At 33.0% G+C, this 20,148-nt stretch overlaps 1 protein-coding gene across 7 annotated transcripts in view; it reads right to left on the reverse strand.

Moving 5' to 3' along the window:
- Positions 1–20,148, reverse strand: part of MAGI2 (membrane associated guanylate kinase, WW and PDZ domain containing 2) — an 895,053-nt gene that overhangs the window by 629,653 nt on the left and 245,252 nt on the right. For all 7 annotated transcript variants that reach the window (XM_052000674.1, XM_052000676.1, XM_052000675.1 and 4 more), the window contains exon 3: positions 768–983. In XM_052000674.1, the coding sequence (XP_051856634.1) occupies positions 768–983 (216 nt within the window). The remainder of the gene's footprint in view (positions 1–767; positions 984–20,148) is intronic.

A 20,148-nucleotide genomic window follows, 5' to 3' on the forward strand; every position in this document is an offset into this window, starting at 1 on the left:
TAAGTGACCCTGGTCACTTAACACTGTTTGCCTCAGTTCCCTCATTTGTAAAATGAGCTGGAGAAGAAAATGGCAAACCATTCCAATATTTTTGCCAAGAAAAGTCCAAATGACGTCTAAAGAGTTAGACACAACTTAAAACAACTGAACAACAGACATTAACGTGAATCTTCATTCCCATCCATATACAGTTATTTATGAGGAAACATCTATTTAATATGTCCTTCAACTGTTTTTTCCATTCAATTCTTACTAATGTTGGCACAAAGGTGAGCCTAGATTCCTGGAGTCTGTGTCAGAAAAATAAAAACTCTAGTAGGTCTTATCAAATTGGAAAAACCTTAAATACAGTCCTAGAAAAAGAATTTTTTTCATTAATCATTCAGCCATGATCTCTCATGAAATGTTGATAGACTGCAATCACTATTAGAGTGCTCTTACCTACAAAATCAACAGATCATAATTATCCTTTGGGCTTCACTAATAAAAATTTCCAAATTAGACCCTGAACAAATCCAAAGATTGGAGATCACAATTTTGAAATAAGGATACCTATCCATATTCTTATTCATTTGGATCCATATCCTTTCTACTTGAATAGCTCTTTTTTCCCAAGATAATTATTTTAACTATTTACTACTTGGTTTCTGTCTCTGTCCATTATATAAATAAACACACACACACACACACACACACACACACACACACAGCCACAGAGGTATTCTAATATTGTAAAATGAATGAGTTATTTTAAAATGAATACTCACCTGGAGTTACTACTACCCCATTTCCATTGACCACAGGTTGTTCTTCCTCCTCCTCCTCAGGAGGCTCAATTCCTCCTTTCTCCATGTTGCTCACTGACTTATTCCTCTTACGTTTTCCTTCAGCACTTGGTGTGGCTCCTGGAAGTATCTGGTCTGTTACATTTAACAATAAGGGAGCTGGTTCTGCAGGAGGCTTTGGGGTACCGTAGTAATTATCTGTAAATAACACCAAAAGTTCAGAATTAAGCATATTAGAAATATCTCTCTTATCTTGATATTATAACATCATTACCAGTTGGGAAACAGTATTATTTAGTTATTTCCTACTTTGCCAAGTGATGGGAAATTGTAATATGCACTAAAGATAACAGTGATATGATTTAGGACAATGTTCATTGCTTCACTTTCTCTTTTTCACTCCCTTCCTGTGGTAGGCAAAAACTTATCTCTCAGTCTCCCCTGTGTTTTCTTCAAATATGATGTATAGCATCAAATCTGGGATAGTTTGCCATTCCTAATAATTTTTACTATTTAAGGAATAATAGATCATTGAGAAATGGAAGCGTTTAGAAGGGGGATCCTTTTGGAATCTAGTTATGGATTTTTTCTACAACAAATAATATTATACCTTTCTGGAACAACAAGCCATGTACATTTTTCAAAACGTTCAAAGGCTACTTAATTTCATTTGCCTAGCATTTAGTTCTGGATCATGTTCTTGTAAAAATTAAACATTTGGGGATATTGCAAAGTGTTTTTCCTCTTTTATATTTCCTCTAAATAATCACTAGCTTTCTATATATTCCTACTTAGCATTTGGCAGTATGTGAACACAACTTTACATTTTCAACAAACAACACAAGACAAGAGAAAACACACACCTGTTCTGATGATTTTTTAAAAATGTGGGAAGTATCCTTTTCTTTTCTTGCATTTTAAGCCAATCTTCAAATCAAAGTTTTTATTAGGCTAGAAATAATATAGTTCACTCAATAATTTCAGTCACCAGGAAGTGACTGAAAGCTATATATGCTAACCATACCATCAATGGTCACAGGCCATTTACAGAGTTATTCAGCTAGTAATGTTCATACACATAAAAAATTTGCCATGCAAACTAGGCCAGAAATATCTACTGGGCTTTATATGAAGCAAGTTGAAAATTACAAAGCTGACTCAAAGCTTTCATTTGCCTTGGACAAAATCTTTATTGTATATCCAACAAGGCCAAAGCAATGTACTTGGCTCTGCTTGGAATACAAAGGTCAACAAGGCAAGTTGCTGCTCTTAAGTAATAAGCTTTAAGAGGGAAAATAAGACATTTCTAGAAAAAATACAACATGAAAGTTAGGATTAATTTCAAGGAAAATATATAAGTATCACTGGAATACAAGTCAATTAAGATCTAGCATTGAACAGATATATCTTATTCAGAAGGAAGAGAATAAACAAAACAGGTAGTAGAGAAACATTGCAAAGTAAGAGATAATGTGAAGAAACCTAGAAAAGTGGATGAGGGTAGAAATCGTTTGGGTACTCTCCAGTTTATGTCATCTTTCAAATTATTTTTTTCAATTAACAAAGACTTATTTTCTCTCTTCTTTTTCTCCTCCCTCTGGCTTTGTTTAGGCCATGTCCCCCAATGGGAAAAAAAAAGAAAAAGAAAATTTTTATAGTATGCATGCAAAATCAATTCCTACATTACCCATGTCCAAAACAAAAGTAATGTCTCACTCTCCAGCTAGAATCTGTCACCTCTGTGACTAAATATGGGTAGAATCCTTCATCATTAGTCCTAAGGAATCATGATCAATCACTGAATTTATGGAATTCTTGAGTCTTTCAAAATTGGTTTTATCAATTGTACTTCTAGTTCTGATCATGCTAGTCTATATCAGTTCACAAAAATCTCCCTTGGTTTCACTGAAACTATCACCTTCTTTCAATATTTCTTATAGCATAGCATATCATGTTACATTCACACATTGACAATATATTTATTAAGTCATTTTCTAATTTATGGCATGCCATTAATTTTCAGTTTTTGTCATTACATGAAGACCTACTACACATATTTTTGCATATATGAATCATTTTACTGTCTTTTTTCTCTCTTAAGGGATACAGGTTTAATAATGTTATGTCTGGGACCAAAAATATGCACAGTTTAATTACTTTGTTCATTATTCCTAATTGCTATCAATCTATGCAACCCTCCCCATCATATACTTGTACAATTGATTTTATTGTACTTAAGTTTAGAACTTCATATTTATTCCCACTGAATTTAATTTGATCAGATTTAGTTGAATGAGTTATTCTGTTGAAATCTTTTTGGATCCTGACTATGACATACATTGTGCTAGCTTCTTGAATTCATATAAAAGTAGCTAAATGATTGCTTATCTTTCTCAGTCCTGAGTTTCAATACTATTAATACATTTTTATTTAATTGAAAATTATTATAAAATTATCCCTGACTTCTTTTCCTTGGAATAAACAAATCCATCACTTTTTAAAACTTTTATATACTTTTATTAATTTGGAAGACTTTTCTCATATACCTGTAATTTTTTTATTATCATCCTTTTTTTTTATAAAGGCAACAGAAACAAAATATTTCATTATTTTAGTTTATGCATTTTCCCCCAAATTCCCTAGAACTTCATTTAAGTTGATAGTGATAGAAAAGGTCTGTTCTAGGGACACTGATATATTGTTGTTGCAGGTGTGAATACATCCAGCCATTCTGGAGAGCAATTTGGAACTATGCTCAAAAAGTTATCAAACTGTGCATACCCTTTGATCCAGCAGTGTTTCTACTGGGCTTATACCCCAAAGAGCTACTAAAGAAAGGAAAGGGACCTGTATGTGCCAAAATGTTTGTGGCAGCCTTGTTTGTAGTGGCTAGAAGCTGGAAAATGAAAGGATGTCCATCAATTAGAGAATGGTTGAGTAAATTGTGGTATATGAATGTTATGGAATATTATTGTTCTGTAAGGAATGACCAGCAGGATGAATACAGAGAGGACTGGCGAGACTTACATGAACTGATGCTAAGTGAAATGAGCAGAACCAGGAGATCATTATATACCTCAACAACGATACTGTTTGACGATGTATTCTGATGGAAGTGGATCTCTTCAATAAAGAGAGCTTTAATTGGTCAAAGATGGACAGAAGCAGCTACACCCAGAGAAAGAACAATGGGAAATGAATATAAACTGCTTGCATTTTTGTTTTTCTTCCCCAGTTATTTATACCTTCTGAATTCAATTCTCCCTGTGTAACAAGAAAACTGTTCGGTTCTGCACACATATATTGTATCTAGGATATACTGTAACCCATTCAACATGTAAAGGACTGCTTGCCATCTTGGGGAAGGGGTAGAGGGAGGGAGGGGAAAAATAGGAACAGAAGTGAATGCAAGGGATAATGCTGTAAAAAATTACCCTGGCATGCATTCTATCAATAAAAAGTTATTTTAAAAATCCAGAAAAAAAAGAAAAAAAGAAAAGGTCTGTTCTGAAAGTTTACTGTCTGTTTGATGACTCTAGGTCCTTATGATGTGATATGTCAGAAAAGCATTGACCATATTAAGCATAATGTTATCTTCAGTAAGTAAAGAACAAAAAAACCCCAAACATTTAAGAGTTTCTGCCTTCAGATAAACCAAACTTCTATATGCTTTGAATTATTTCAAATAGCATTTCTTTGCTAAACAACAACAAGCTTTTACTCTAGAAAGGTATGCAGTGTTATTGAGTTATTATATTTAGATGTAGCTTGGACAACAGTTGTAATTCTAAGGGTGCACAATAACTTGTGTAAGCTTTATATAAATTAACTGCAGATCATTTCATGTTGACTTCAAGTGGAGATGGATTTAGAGAGGTAACATACTTATCCTCCAGATTCCTCACAGATTAAGGTCTTGACCCCTATTCCTCCCCAATATTCTCAGTGCTTTTATTTCCATTTTGGTAAGCAGAAGAAATCAATTTTGGATAATGGCTTGGTAGAACAGATATGATTGCCTATCAGGTACTCTGGAGAGGTACATATAGCAAAGCCTATCACTGGGATCCCAAAATAACCTGAAAATATGCCCTTGTGTTAGAAACAGTATATGGAGAAATCAAGGTTGCTGAGAATTTTATAATTTGTTTTTACAGTTTTATAAATGGAACAAATGCTTAGTTAGATACTTGGCATTCACAAAGGCACCTGCCGAGTTAGACTGTGACATTAAACAGAGAGAAGAGATTCAGAGCTCCAGACCCAATCATAATTAATTATGTTAGAAAACCTGCCAGATCATAAGTAAACAGTCATTTCCCCCAAGTCAGAGGTTTCGTTTATGGATACAAAGAATATATATCATGGAAAGATTTGAAATTTAATCTTGAAGGAAGATCTTCTTAGAGGCATATGTATATTAAAAATAACATAGAAGAGAAAGTGATGAATTATAATTGAGATTAAAAAACCCTCCCTTGTTTAAATTTTTTAAACTATGGCAGGACAGGAAAGAGAAAGAACAGCCACTTGGGTCAGAGTATTATGTCTCTGTGAGTGTGTACACAAATATATGTATAATGTAAAAAAAATAGTGTAACTATATTTATAATATGGTAACAATAAAATATGGCATATATAACTCTATTTTATGATATCAATCAAAAATCAAGTCAAGTTTTATTAAGTACTTATAATATGTCCCAAACAAACTAATAGAAATCTGCATCCTACCCTAAAATAAACCACAAAAAGTTTGACTTAAGAACAATTGTGTCATCCAATTAATAAAAATAAACTTTCTGATAAAATTTTCTTGAATAATATTTAAGAATATCCAGACTGCTCCCCTTTCTTAAACATGTACTATGCAATAAGAGTCCTTAAGACAAAATGTTCACAATCTCACCTTCAAAGTTAATGTCTTTATGTTATTTATTTTCCTGAAAACAAAAATCCACTTTTATTTCTGAGATACAAGAGAACAATCATTGTTAGAGTAATTGCTAATAAAGACACATGGTAGGCATTTAATAAATATTGATTGATTGATTGATGATTGGTACCTATTCCCGATAGGTAAGAGCCATCATTCTAAAATATCTCATTCTTATTTCACTTCATTAAGTGCAAATGTATGAGAATGTTTTACAATCTTTCATTTATCCTAGATACAAAAAAAAAACTTGTATTTTTCTGTCACAAGTCCTATTTTTCAACAAGTTCAATAGCTACCCTTCCCACAACTCCCTTATCCTCCAGCCATGTTATTTTAAATTAAACAGGTCATTTTGGTGAGTTTCTACAGTAGTTTACACAATAGAGTACATTTTTGAATTCTACCATATCCAACTGTCCCTCAATATTCTTCAATACCCTCAAGGAAACCATCAAGATAGTTTAATTTGGCTGACATTTTCTTAGATGTGTTTGCAAGTATTCACTGAGTTCCCTGTAGTCAATCAAATTTAGTATTCATTTATTCAAGTACTATTTGAAGCTAGCCAACTTGGACAGGCATGCCAGCAATCTTTGTGTGCTAAATAAAATGGTGTCTAAAGACTGGCCTGAGTAGTTGGTATGTTCACTTAGAGGGAGTCAGATAATTTTCCTGTAGTTGCCTCTTCCCTTTAGGCATTGTCAGAATAGATCATAACACTTCTCACATGCTCCAAATAAAGTGCATGAAGAAGTTATGCAAAGAAAGCCTAAAGTAACTGGAGAAGAGCCACAGAGATTGTGTTTGATGCCAATAGGCAATGATTTTTAAATGAAGCATTTGATAATTTAATTTTTAATTAACTAATTTTTTGAATGTCACTTTATATATTTCCCCATTTAATGATGCTGGAAACATTAGCGAACCCCCTTTTATAGTGAAGATTTTAGGGTAAAGTACAATTAGTTGAGTCATTTTCCAAAGAACCCCAAAATTCAGATTAATGAAGCTATCCATACATAATATATAATATAAAATGAGTTTTTTTTTTCAGGTTAAATTTCAGCTATTCTTTGTAGCAGTATCAACATCATTAGTATTGCTACAAATACTGTAATTTTGATAATGAGTCTAATGTGGAATGTCCAATGTTCATATTTATAGTTTAAAAAACCATTAATCATACATATGACCATATCTTAATGATAAATGGAATCTATGCCTTTTCAAAATTAACTTTTAACCTCTTGGTTTGTAAGGTAAGAAAGAAAAGTAAAGTCCAAACTATTCTAAAACAAAAATAAATGTGAATATCAACATGTTCCAAGATCTGATGAGTCTAGTCTTCAGGCCTTCTGGATTCTGTATGTATTTCAGTAAGTCTACTAGAGTGTTCTCCCAACCAGTAGAAGCACTTAAATATAGTTCAGCATTTGTAAGATGGGAAAATAGCAAGATTTTTATGATATTGTCATTCCCCTGTCTGTGGTTCATTTTTCCTTTTGCAGTTCATGGACTCCTGTTATACAGATCCCATATAGCCTCTGGCTGCCCAGAACATTCTATGGTACCTTATCCAGAACTGCCCTCTCAGACAAAATCTCATACTTTGAAACTTTCCATACTCCTTTTCCCACCATTACAATTTATGTGTCAATCAGAATAAATTAATGAGTTAAGAGTTTAAGTAATGATAATGGTTAATAAAAAAGATATATCCCAGTAGGCATTATCAACATATTAGGTTAAGGAGATAGGATGTGAAATTTCAGGAACTCTTAGGATTCTTAAAATGTGCCAAGTCAGTGGAATTGATGAGATAATGATTCTCTAATTTACATGTACTTAGTATTTACTATAATTCCATAAGATTCACACCTTTAAGAGAGCATATATATGGAGGAGCTCTCAGGGCCAAACAAAACAAGCCCACTAGAAGGTCTCGGAGGAGGAGACAGATACATTCCATCTTCCACCTTTGTGTTGGCTGGAGACTGAAGTACAAACCTTTGGATTTGGAGACATTTGGAGAAAGTCAGAAATAGAAGCCCACTAGACGCTCATTCGGAGCCTCACCCAAGATTCAGTCTGGGATATTCACAAGCCAGAGAAGGCAGCTTAAGCTCTCAGAACCAAGACTACAGAAGGCCTCTAAGAAAAACTAGCCAAGCCCAAGTGAAGGAGATTTTGAAGAAGACGATAAAGGATTTGAACTTTAACACCTGGCGCATTTGGGATGATTACATTGAACTGAAACTAAGGCTGCCTCCAGAAGCCCCTCAAGAAACCTGCTCCCAGAGAAGATTACGCTTTAGAGAAGAATATTACAAGGTGCCTTAACAATTCAGTGAAGAAGTTATTTACAAAGAAATAATGATGATGACAGTTAAAGGTTCTGATAAAGGCCTCATCTCCAAAATATATAGAAAATTGACTCTATAAGAAATCAAGCCATTCTCTAATTGATAAATGGTCAAAGGATATGAACAGACAATTTTCAGATGAAGAAATTGAAAGTATTTCTAGTCATATGAAAAGGTGCTCCAAATCATTATTGATTAGAGAAATGCAAATTAAGACAACTCTGAAATAGCATTATACACCTCTCAGATTGGCTAAAATGACAGGAAAAAATAATGATGAATGTTGGAGGGGATGTGGGAAAACTGGGACACTGGTGCATTGTTGGTGGAGGCGTGAATGGATCCAACCATTCTGGAGAGCTATTTGGAACTATGCTCAAAAAGTTATCAAACTGTGCATACCCTTTGATCCAGAAGTGTTACTACTGGGCTTATATCCCAAAGAAATATTAAGGAAGGGAAAGGGACCTGTATGTGCAATGTTTTTAGCAGCCTTTTTTGTAGTGGCTAGAAATTGGAAATTGAATGGATGCCCATCAATTGGAGAATGGCTAAATAAATTGTGGTATATGAATGTTATGGAATATTACTGTTCTGTAAGAAATGACCAGCAGGATGATTTCAGAAAGGCCTGGAGAGACTTACATGAACTGATGCTGAGTGAAATGAGCAGGAACAGGAGATCATTATATACTTCAACAACAATACTATATGAGGATCAAATCTGATGGAAGTGGCTATCTTCAGCATTGAGAGGATCCAATTCAATTCCAATTGATCAGTGATAAACAGAACACGCTACACCCAGCAAAAGGAGACTGGGAAATGAGTGTGGACCAGAACATAGCATTTACACTTTTTCTGTTGTTGTTTACTTGCAATTTGTTTTCTTCTTCTTTCTAAATTCGATTTTTTTGTGCAACAAGAGAACTGTATTAATATATACATATGTAATATGTATAAAAATAAATTTGCTTATATTGTATTTAAGATGTACTTTAACATGTTTAACATGTATGAGACTGCCTGCCATCTAGGGGAGGGAGTGGAGAGAAGGAAGGAAAAAGTTGGATCTGAAGTGTTTGCAAGGATCAATGTTGAAAAATTACCCATGCATATGTTCTATCAATAAAAAGCTATAATAAAAAAATGGGAAATTAAAAAAAGAAATAATGATAATAGGCAACACATGTATGTTTGTGTATATATATTTGTACATATTTCAGTAAAGTTTATAAAGTTCTTTACATATATGAAAACATTTGATTCTTACTACTACCCTATGAGATAGGTATTACTGATCATGTGGTTGTTCAGTTGTTTAATCATGGCTGACTTTTTTGGGTCCCATGGACCATCTTATGCTAGGACTTTCTCTACTCTGCTGTGTCCCAAAATCTGTCCCCAATCATGTTCACTGCTTTTATGACACTATCTTATCCTCTTTTCTTATTGCCTTCAATTTTTTCTAATACCAGTGTCTTTTCCAGTGAGTCCTATCCTCTCATTAGGTGGCCAAAATATTTGACCTTGAGCTTCAGTATTCACCAGTAAACAGTGTGAGATAATTTCTTTAAATACTGATAGATTTGATTTCCTTACTGTCTAGGGGACTCTCAAAAGTCTTTGCTAGCCCCTAAATTCAAAAACACCAATTCTGCAGGGTTAGTTTTACTCATATGCCAATATTCCCAGCCATACATAGGTATTGAAAAAACATAACTTTGATGATATGGATCTTTGCTAGTGAGAGAATATGTGCTTTTTAGTATTCTGTCTAGATTTGCCCTATCTTTCCTTCCAAAGAGCAAGTATCTTTTAATTTCATGGCTATAGCCACCATCTTCAGTGATCTTTGAGTCCAAGCATATAAAATCTGACACAGCTTCCATTTCTTCTCCCTCTATATGCCAGGAAGTGATGGAACCAAGTTTTCTACATATTCTTGCTACCTTCTTTTCATTTCTCTTTCTTCTATTAAATCTTTACTATTTGGTCTTTTGATGTGTCTGGTAATTGTATGTTTTATGTTATAAAGATAAATATTGCATGGGAATGTGAAATGTAAGATCTATGAATCAAGGCAAATAGAATGGGGTCAGGCAGAAGATGTAAAGATTAAACATTAACATCTTGGACGTCAGTGAACCCAAATGGATTGGAATGAATGAATTTAATTCAGGTGATAATTTTACATATATGCATATTTATTTATTTATTTATTACTATGGGCAAGAATTCTTTAGAAGGAATGGAATAGCCCTTATTATTATTAACAGAATGAGAAAATCAGTAGTAGGGTTTAATCTTAAAAATAACAAATAATATTGGTTTGAATCTAAGGCAAACCATTCAGCTTTACTGTAATATACATTCAAATGAACATCACCTGATGGTCAATATTGAAATAAGATTGTTTACTTTGTAGACAAGGGTGGAGAAGCTGTATGTAATAAGTTAAAACAAGACTAGAATCTGTGTCTCAGATCATGAGTTTCAAGAAGATAGAGAAAAACATAAGACCATATATGCATGACCTAAATAACACCCCTTATGAATATGAAGTAGAAGTTATGGATTGATTTAAGGGATTAGATCTGGTAGAAAGAGTATCTGAAGAACTATTATAGAGGTTCACAACAGCAACAAAAAGTATTCCAAAGAAAAAGGAGAGTAAAAAAGCAAAATAACTGTCTGAGAAGACATTACAAATAGTTGATAATCATGTAGATTATGAGTGATCATTCTGAGGAGAGTTTAGTTTAAATAGAAGGGAAAGAATGCTTCTATTAATATTCAAATAAAATTTGAACTAAAAGTGTGTAAAAATACTTTTCCAGGGAAAAAAGTAACAACAAAAATACTAATTACTAATCAATCAGGACTTAGGCTTCATTGAATTTCACTAGTTCATAAAATACTCTTTTTAAATTACCATTGTTTAAAAGATATTAAGTACCCAATGTGTTTAGCATTAATCAGAAAGACCTTTTATGTTTAAAGTTGACAAAAGTGGAAGTGAAATTGTGGGCAATTTAAAATTGAGCATCTGTGTAATGCCCCACAGATTATTCATATATAGCCACTCTGATTAAATTTACTTATTCAATAATTGATAAGAGAAACTAAACCTTTCAAGGACAATATTATTTTTCTAGGCTAACATTTATGGTTTGCCATATAACTTCTTTCTCCCTAAGGTATTATTAACTGAGACAGTAAAATTACTAAGAAATTAGGAGACTGAGCAGATTTTCTTTTGTCCCTCATTTGCAAGCATGGCACCCAGGGAAATACTTGATTAATCCTAATTTGATTTTTAGTTTATGATTAGAAAAGTCTGCCAAAAAAACAAAACAAAACTTTAGTCTCCAATTTTCAGATACTAGATAAAAGAGTTAGGATATTAAACAAAAGTGATGCTAAATATGCATGATAGACTTCTTATCAGTTTTTCTAAATAGTGATTGGATAGAATGCTGAAGGGAAATCAAGAAACTTTGCTTTCAATCTTAACTTTGCCACTATTGATCAATCAATAAGAATTTATTAAGTGTTTATTATGCAGCAGGCACTATGCTATCATTAAAGAGACAATGAAAAAGGAAAAACAGTTCTTGCTGTCAAAGACCTTACATAATAATGGACAAGATGACACGTAAATAATGAGGTATGTATGAGATATAAACACAGTCTGTGGAAGACAATCATAGGGGAAAAAACACCAAAAAGGAAAAACCACTGAGGAGAATGTAAAAATTCCCCTTGTAGAAGGTGGGATTTGAGTTGTTGGGAAAAAATAGTTATATCTAGATTCATCCATCCATCTATCCATCTATCTATCTATCTATCTATCTATCTATCTATCTATCTATCTATCTATCTAATCTATCTATAATTTGTCTGCTATGTCATGGAAAGATTTGGAATAGAAATACATTAGAGAAAGGAAAGATCAATGAGGATATTACTGAAATAGTTCAAGAGAGAATTGATGAAAGCCCAAACTAAAATGGTGGTTGGTGAATGGAGATAAGGGGTTATATACAAGAGATATTATAAGATAGAAATACTGATTTAACAACTCATTAGATATATGAGCTGAGTGAAAGTGAGGAGCTGAGGAGAACACTAAGCTTATAAACCTGGATAACTAGAAGGATGGTATTGTCATCAATAGTAATATTTGTATGATATGTAGCACATTCATATTTCTGGGTTTCATTTTCTTCATGTATAACTGGAGAGTTGGGGTCAAATTCACAAGTGATGATTACCATATGCTATTTTTATCTTGCTACCTTAGAAAAACATATATACTGCTGTTATTTGATAATTTTATGTCATGTCTGACTCTTTGTGACATTATTTGAGCTTTTCTTGTTAAAGATATTAGAGTAGCTTGCCATTTTCTTCTCCAGATTATTTATAGATGATGGAATTGAAGCAAAAGGGTTAAGTGACTTGTGCAGCATTACATTGCTAGTGTCTGAGACTTGATTTCAACTCACGAAAATGAGTCTTCTTGAACTCAGGTCCAGCACAATATCCAATGTAACTTCTAGCTATTCCCCAAAAGTATTTGTCTATCTCTGTCTCTCATCTTTCTCTGACTCTGTCTCTCTCTGTTTCTGTCTGTCTGTCTCCTAAAAATATAAAATAAAAACAAAAATATAAAAATAAATAAAAATTTCTCTAAAATATTAAAAAAAAAATAAAAATTTTTATATTTTAATGCTCCATTTGACCAAATTCTATCTTTAGTTGTGCTCAGTTATGTTCTGTGAGAAACCCTGAGATTAAGTAAAATTTGTTCCTATCAATGGCAAACTTAGACAATCAGAAGAAGAAAAAAAGATAATAAAAAAGGATAAAACATGCTTTAAAAAGGCACTGAGACTTTTGGAATATTATGTATATGGGTCATTATTATATTTTGTTGTTTTATGGACTTTAGCTATTCTCCAAAGCTAGAGGAGACACCATCTAAGAGAATTCAGATGATTTTCTCAAGATTATATAGCCCAAGAAGTTGGGCATCTACCTGAGTGTTGCTAATTCTGTAGAATTTTGTGATAAAATATCTCAATAAGACAAAACTCAGAGGTCTATAGAATTAGTTTGTTTAAAAAATTATTTTTGTAGAAACAGGTCCTAAAATAAGACAGTGCTTGTTAATTTCTTTCTAAAATATTTATTTACTGTTTAGTGAATATAGCTTATGAAAGTGATTTAACTCCAAAAAGTTTTCAGGCACTATGTATAGAAACTGAATCTCTCTGTTTTCATTTCTAGTTCCAAATTCTAGTTTTAATGCCAATATTTAAAATATATGCATAATTATCCTTTAAAACTCAAGCATAAAATGATGAATTTCAAAATTCTTCTTTTATACAACCTAAAATAATTTTTCACACTTAATTCATTTAAAAAATGATGATTAATTAAAGGAAAAGACCTTAGCAACTCCATTGCTATTCTATCTAAAAGAATAGAGGATTTTGACATCTCACTTGAAGCTAAATCCTTTTACATATATAGTTTCCTCTTTTTAAGATATTAGATTATTAACAGCATGGGACTGTCTTGTTTTACTTTGTATCTCCAGTTCTCAGAATAGGGCTTTGCACATAGCAAATATTTAATAAAGAAACTTTCATTCAATTCATTCATTCTTTGGTAAGAAGAATTTGAATTGTTTGGAGAACAGCTAGGTAGCCCAATAGATAAGAGTATCTGCCTGAAGTCAAGAAGATTCATCTTCCTGAGTTCAAATTTGGTCTCATATATTTATTATCTGCCCAAGTCACTTAATCTTATTTGCCACAATTTCCTCTCCTATGAAATAAACTGGAGAAAAAAATTGCAAATTACTCCAGTATCTTTGTCAAGAAAACTCCAAATGTGATCATGATGAGTTGGGATATGATTGAAAATGACTAATGAAATACTGAGATAGATAGATAGATAGATAGATGTATATATATATATATATGTTTATTATTACATATGTATATATATTTATATGTATTTGTGTGTATGTATAATAAAACTTATTATAATTGCTCTCACTTGAGATTAAATAATGACATGTGCCTGAAATGTGGAGTGATAGATTCATCTAGTAGAAAGGTTGATTCAAACAAAACTTTTAATTTACTTGTTCCAATTAATTTAGTTTAGGATTTAGATGACTGAATAAAAATAATTGAAGCAGGATAGCCATATCAACCAAGGATATGTTGGAGCCAACTTGTACCAGTTGACAAGGGCCAATAGTTGTTTAATGTGAGCGTTCACAAATTAAATTAAATAGCTTGAATTGATATTTTGTTGACTGTCTAGATATAAGAAGGTGTTAATAATGCAGATTCAACTTAAAAGTATGCCATTATACATTCTTCCTCTCCCCCTGGAGAACTGATTATTTACCAGCACAAATTCCTGCCTCCAACAATATTAACATGGTTTTAACTATAGCAAAAAGGAAGAATCTCATAACTTTAGACCTTGTGTCTCAAAACTACAATGGTTTCTACTTAAATGTGAACCAGATACTCTCAATCCTTATATTTTTCCTTTTGAAACACATTGTATCTCATGTTCACAAAATGCAAAGAACTGGTAAATGATCTTATAGATCATTGAGTTCAGTTTCTTCATTTTACCAACAAGGTTAATTGAGATTGAGAGATACAAATAGTGACTAGTCTAAGGTTATTATTAGCAAAGTCAATGTAATCAATCAATCATTCACTAAATATTTATTAAGTTTCAAGCACTATGCTAAGTAATGGGAGTACAAAAAAGGAACAAGTCAGTCCTTGCCTTTGAGGAACTTTCAATCTGATAAAGGAGACTAGGCATAATGAAGAGGAAACAATAAATAGAAAGAAAAACCTGGAATAAAGAGAGATTGAGAAAGACTTCTTCTAAAAAAACTGATTTATTTGGGACTTAAAGGAAGTCAGGTCTCCTGAATGGAATATAAGAGTGATAATCTTTCTTTTTTTAAATTAAAGTTTTTTATTTTCAAAACATATGCATAGATAATTTTTCATCATTGACAAAATCTTGGGTCCCAAATTTCCCTCCCCCTTTCCTCCACCTTTTCCCTTAGATGGCAAAAAAATCCCAACATATGTTAAACATGTGCAGTTTTTCTAAACATATTTGTACAATTATTGTGCTGCATAAGAAAAATCAGTTAAAAATGAAAAAAAAATGAGAAAGAAAACAAAATGCAAGAAAACAACAACAAAAAGGTGAAAATACTATATTGTGATCTGCCCTCAGTTCCCACAGTCCTCTCTCTGGGTATAGATGGCTCTCTTCATCACAAGACCACTGAAAATGGTCTGAATTGGAGTGATACCTTTCTACTACATTTTCTTCTTCTTTCTAAAATAATATGTTATTGTTTAATCATTTCAGTCATGTCTCTGAGACCTCAGGAGGAATTTTCTTGGCAAAGATACTGGAGTGGTTTGCCATTTCCTTCTCCAGTTTATTTTACAGATGGGGAAACTGAGGCAAATAGGACTTGCCCAAGGTCACACAGCTAGTAAGGTCTGAAGTCATATTTAAACTCAGAGAGATGAGTCTTTCTGATTTCAGGCCCAACAGTATATCCATTATTCTACCTAGCTGCCCTGTACAATATTTACTCTATTAAAAAAATCCTCAAAGTTAAACAGATGTCCTTCCTCTGACATTGTTTGATTCAGTGACATTCTCTTATAAGTAAGGAGAATGGACAGTCCTTTGGAGTTGGTTGTAATGAGATGTGATCCCTACACTCTATATCCATGTTTAATGAAGTCTCCTTGAGAAGGTAAAGCCTAATCCAGCATTACATAACATCTAATGTGTGGGCAATTCCTCTTATGGATTTAGACAGCAGCAGAAACCATGAATAGATGAATACACTACCGAAATGAATAGACTTTGATAGTTTGCTGTTCACAATTTCTAACATCTATTCGACCTACCTCTGTAATGACTTTCTTTTGATTACTGGTGGCATCTGACTAATAATATGACCCTATTAGTAGATCTGTCTAAATTGATATTGAAAGGACAATTAAAAACAGCACTCAGGCTACAAACTATTCCTGAATGATTTAAGTAGGAATGTATCAGACATAATTTTTTAAAAAGGTATACTGTTAACTTTGGAGGCATAAATGTTAATTAGAGTAATGACTTCATTCAGCAATTTCCTTTTTATGAGGCCATTTGGATCAGGCACTTTCTCCTTTCTTTGAAAGGGCAAATTCTTGTTAATTAAGACAGTTACCATACAGGACCAAAATTATAAGTGAAGAGAACATTATAGGTGTAACCTATCTGTTTCCTTCTTTGCTACCCATGCTATCATCTTAGTAGTGAAAAGATGGAAACATTTTCAGTTTCTGTTCATTTAGTAAGATAGCTATCTCAAATTCAATTACATAGGCACTCATCTAATCTGTAGATATCATATGACTTTGATATTATCTGGAGCTATTCTGTCAGTCTGGAGCACATCCCGTATGGAAACTCCCACTAGTAATATAGATCAGCAATTCCTCTATATTTTATAGTTTGATAGGTTGTGTTTGTTAATAATAACACTGGCAGAGTCAGGGAGAAGATAAGTAGATCTTGACTCCAAAAAGTCTTTCATCTACTGGGACACATTGCCTTACTTTTGCATAAAAACAAACAATTGTAAAAATTAGAGGTATGATGGACAAATTGCTCATTTCAAAGTCAGGAAGACTTGAATTCAAGTTCCATCTTGGATGGCCCTGGCTCTAATCAAATCCTCTAAGCCTTTGATTTCATCTGCATTAGTGGAAGGCATTTCTTTACTAAGAGTTAATTACACCAATGAAATCATGTTACTACAGATATGGACCAAATTCTGAATAAGTATATTCACAATGTACACTTGTGTACAAATAAGTTGTTATATGTGTATCATTTATATGTGTGGATAATATAGATATCCAGTATAAGCTAAGTAATGTCCCTTTTAAATAATATCATCATAGTTAAAATATAAGTGATTGATTTATATTCAGTTTAGTGGATACTTTTCTAAATAAGCTTCCGATCAGCCATAGGAAATATTATTTAGGAGGAAAAAAAAACAGAGACTCCTTACTTACTGCATTCATAACATGAGTAACCAGTGGTCTCTGCAGTGCTTTGAGTGGCAAAAGTTACAAGGAAAATCTGAAAACAGGGCTAGAGGCAAGGGGCTCAGATTCATGAATTACAAATAATTCTGTCCAGGGCATTTGGTACCTCAAGGGACTGATAATGCAATATGGAGCTTTTCACCTATGTGTCATTGATTCAAATCGGACCTAGATTGGTAGTGACTAAAAGTTATTACCTATAGACAGCTGTACAGCTGCTCCAAAATCAACTGAGGGTTTCAGCATCATTCCTAATAGATGGGCAGCAATGATGCAGCACCCACAATTACTCTAGGTATCAGGGTGAATAGGCTTGGACAGAGGTTAAGCCATAAGGTGAAGAGAAACATTTCATTCCCCTCTTCCCTTTATAAACGGTCACCTCAGATTAGAGCTGGCAAAAGTTGTGTGATTGAATTGGCAGCATAGCTGCTTGAATGAGCATCTACATAGAGATACCATCATTCTGGGAGCTGGGGAATGCTTGGAGGGCTAGTACATTTATTTGACTAATCTGATTCTTATCCAGAAAATTGGTTCTTAAATTCAAGACTATCCAGATAAACCGAACGTGTATATCATCAGGACTTTTAGGAGCTCTCCTTACATGTATAATTACTGGCATGAGGCAGATTGCCAACCAGACATATTGAATAAGACTAGATGCACTTTGGATTACTGTTAACAGCTTGATTTGTAGTCCTGCCATGCTCATGTTAAGCTAAGTGTCTGTCTATAGGCTCATGTATGGGTATCACTTTACAAAACATTTCCCTAATCCTGTGATATATATAACAAAATGTTATTATTCCTATTTTAGATAGGAGATGAAAATGTAGAGATTGCTAAGTTACCTACTATGTGTTTGATTTACATATTTCTCTCTATATAAAGATATGTGCATATACAGAAGTATATGTGTATATAGGTATATGTACATATTCGTGTTCATATATTCATGTAAAATGGCCTTCACTCCTGTGATTACTTTTGTTTCTGTGTGTGTGTGTGTGTGTGTGTGTCTTCACTTTTCTCCCCTCTGCTTGTATCTATGCGTACACACACATGTACATGTTGCTGCATTATCATATGTGTATAATATACACGCACGTACATGTTTATATATTATCATATATACATATATGTGCATTTATGCTTGCACTCTTGTGCTCCTTTTTGCTTTGGTAATAATATTAGTATGAGGCACCAAAAATCAAAGCTTTTGATTATATACAATACTTTAATAAATATGAGTATTGTACAGTGTCAAAAGAGTGGGCAAAATACAAGAGCAACTCAATATATGAATTTAAGCTTCTTTCTTTAAATGAAACCAAGAAGGCAAAAATTCAATGAAGATGCAGAAGTTCCCATTAGAGAAATAAACAAAAGGTATTTGGGTTGTTTGTTTTATTACGTACCCAAAGACAACAGAATATTTTCTGGCACTTCACTATCTTGTATAGCAATGCATATAATAACAGATTAATAGCTCATTTCTCTACACACACACACAAAAAAAAAAAAAAAAACAAGTGATATTTCAAAGATCATCTAGAAGTAAAGTATTAATCAGTTTGTGGACATGGCATGTTTTCTCTCCCCAGTAATATTGAAAACCTTCAGAGACTAGGAACCACCTTGCATTACTCATATTCCTCCAGTGCTTAGAACAATGGCATTCTCATAGTGGGTGTTCACAATAAATATTAAGGGATAAATAGACTTTACTAGGAGACCCATGCATGTGTAAGAAGCAGGAAATGGTAAAATAGTTATACCCTTGCAGGTAAAACTTCATATAAGTGGTATTTGCCTGAAAAACCGTAGCTATTATGAATAACCTGTATCATTAGCCATTAGCAAATTATTAAAACCAGATTTAATGATGTTGAAAGCAAACATCATAGTACATGTGTTTCTCTAAACACGAAATAGTTTCAAATGTAAGTATTCGGACTGATTTTCAAACCATGTGGAAGGCTTATTGATAATGTAATACTTTAAATTACCTTTAGCTGATAAGAGATTAAGTGGAATCTGTTAGAAAAGTTTTATTATTACTGTGTTGGTTTTAATGTTTATACTCATCATATCCCAAAGGAAATCTAAAATATATTCATTTTTGAACACTAACAAGTTATTTAGTCTGAAATTCAGCAATGATGGCCCTTGAGAATTGAGACTTTTGTTTTAAAGTAGAAAAGGTTCAATGATTAAACATTCTACATAGGGTAAATCTTATTACTTCTATGCAATAATCCCCAGAAGAGATATGTATAGTCACAGTTAGCCAAAGGTTATACATTTTCCTGACAATATAATGTTTGGTTTGGGATCCACAGAGTTTCATGGAGATAGAAAAAGTACACACACAAAAGATTCACTAATTCATCCAACAAATACTTTGAATCTATACATACAAGATACTAGATCAGAAACTGGGAAAGTTTCAAAATTCAAGATAAGACATGCTCCTTACTCTTACGGAGCCTTGTTATTGTTGCTGTTTGGTCATTTTTCAGTTGTGTCTAACTCATGACTCCATTTGGGGATTTCTTGGCAAAGATACTGCAGTGGTTTGCCATTTCTTTCTTTAGCTTATTCTACAGATGAGGAAACTGAGGCAAACAAGGTTAAGTGACTTGTTCAGGGTCACACAATAAGTCTATGTCTAAAGCCAAATCTGAACTCAAAGAGTTGAGTCTTTCTTCCTAGCTTCAGGCCTGACAATCTATCTAGGCCTAGGCACCAGGTAGGTGGTATCTCATGGAGTTTAATAATCTAATCCGTCTTAAAGATCATTAGAGCTACTCTTTTATTTTATTTTGTTTAAATTAATGTTGTGGCATATAGGATCACACATTTATGTG

This window comes from Antechinus flavipes, chromosome 5, assembly GCF_016432865.1.
Source record: "Antechinus flavipes isolate AdamAnt ecotype Samford, QLD, Australia chromosome 5, AdamAnt_v2, whole genome shotgun sequence".
Taxonomy (NCBI): Eukaryota; Metazoa; Chordata; class Mammalia; order Dasyuromorphia; family Dasyuridae; genus Antechinus; species Antechinus flavipes.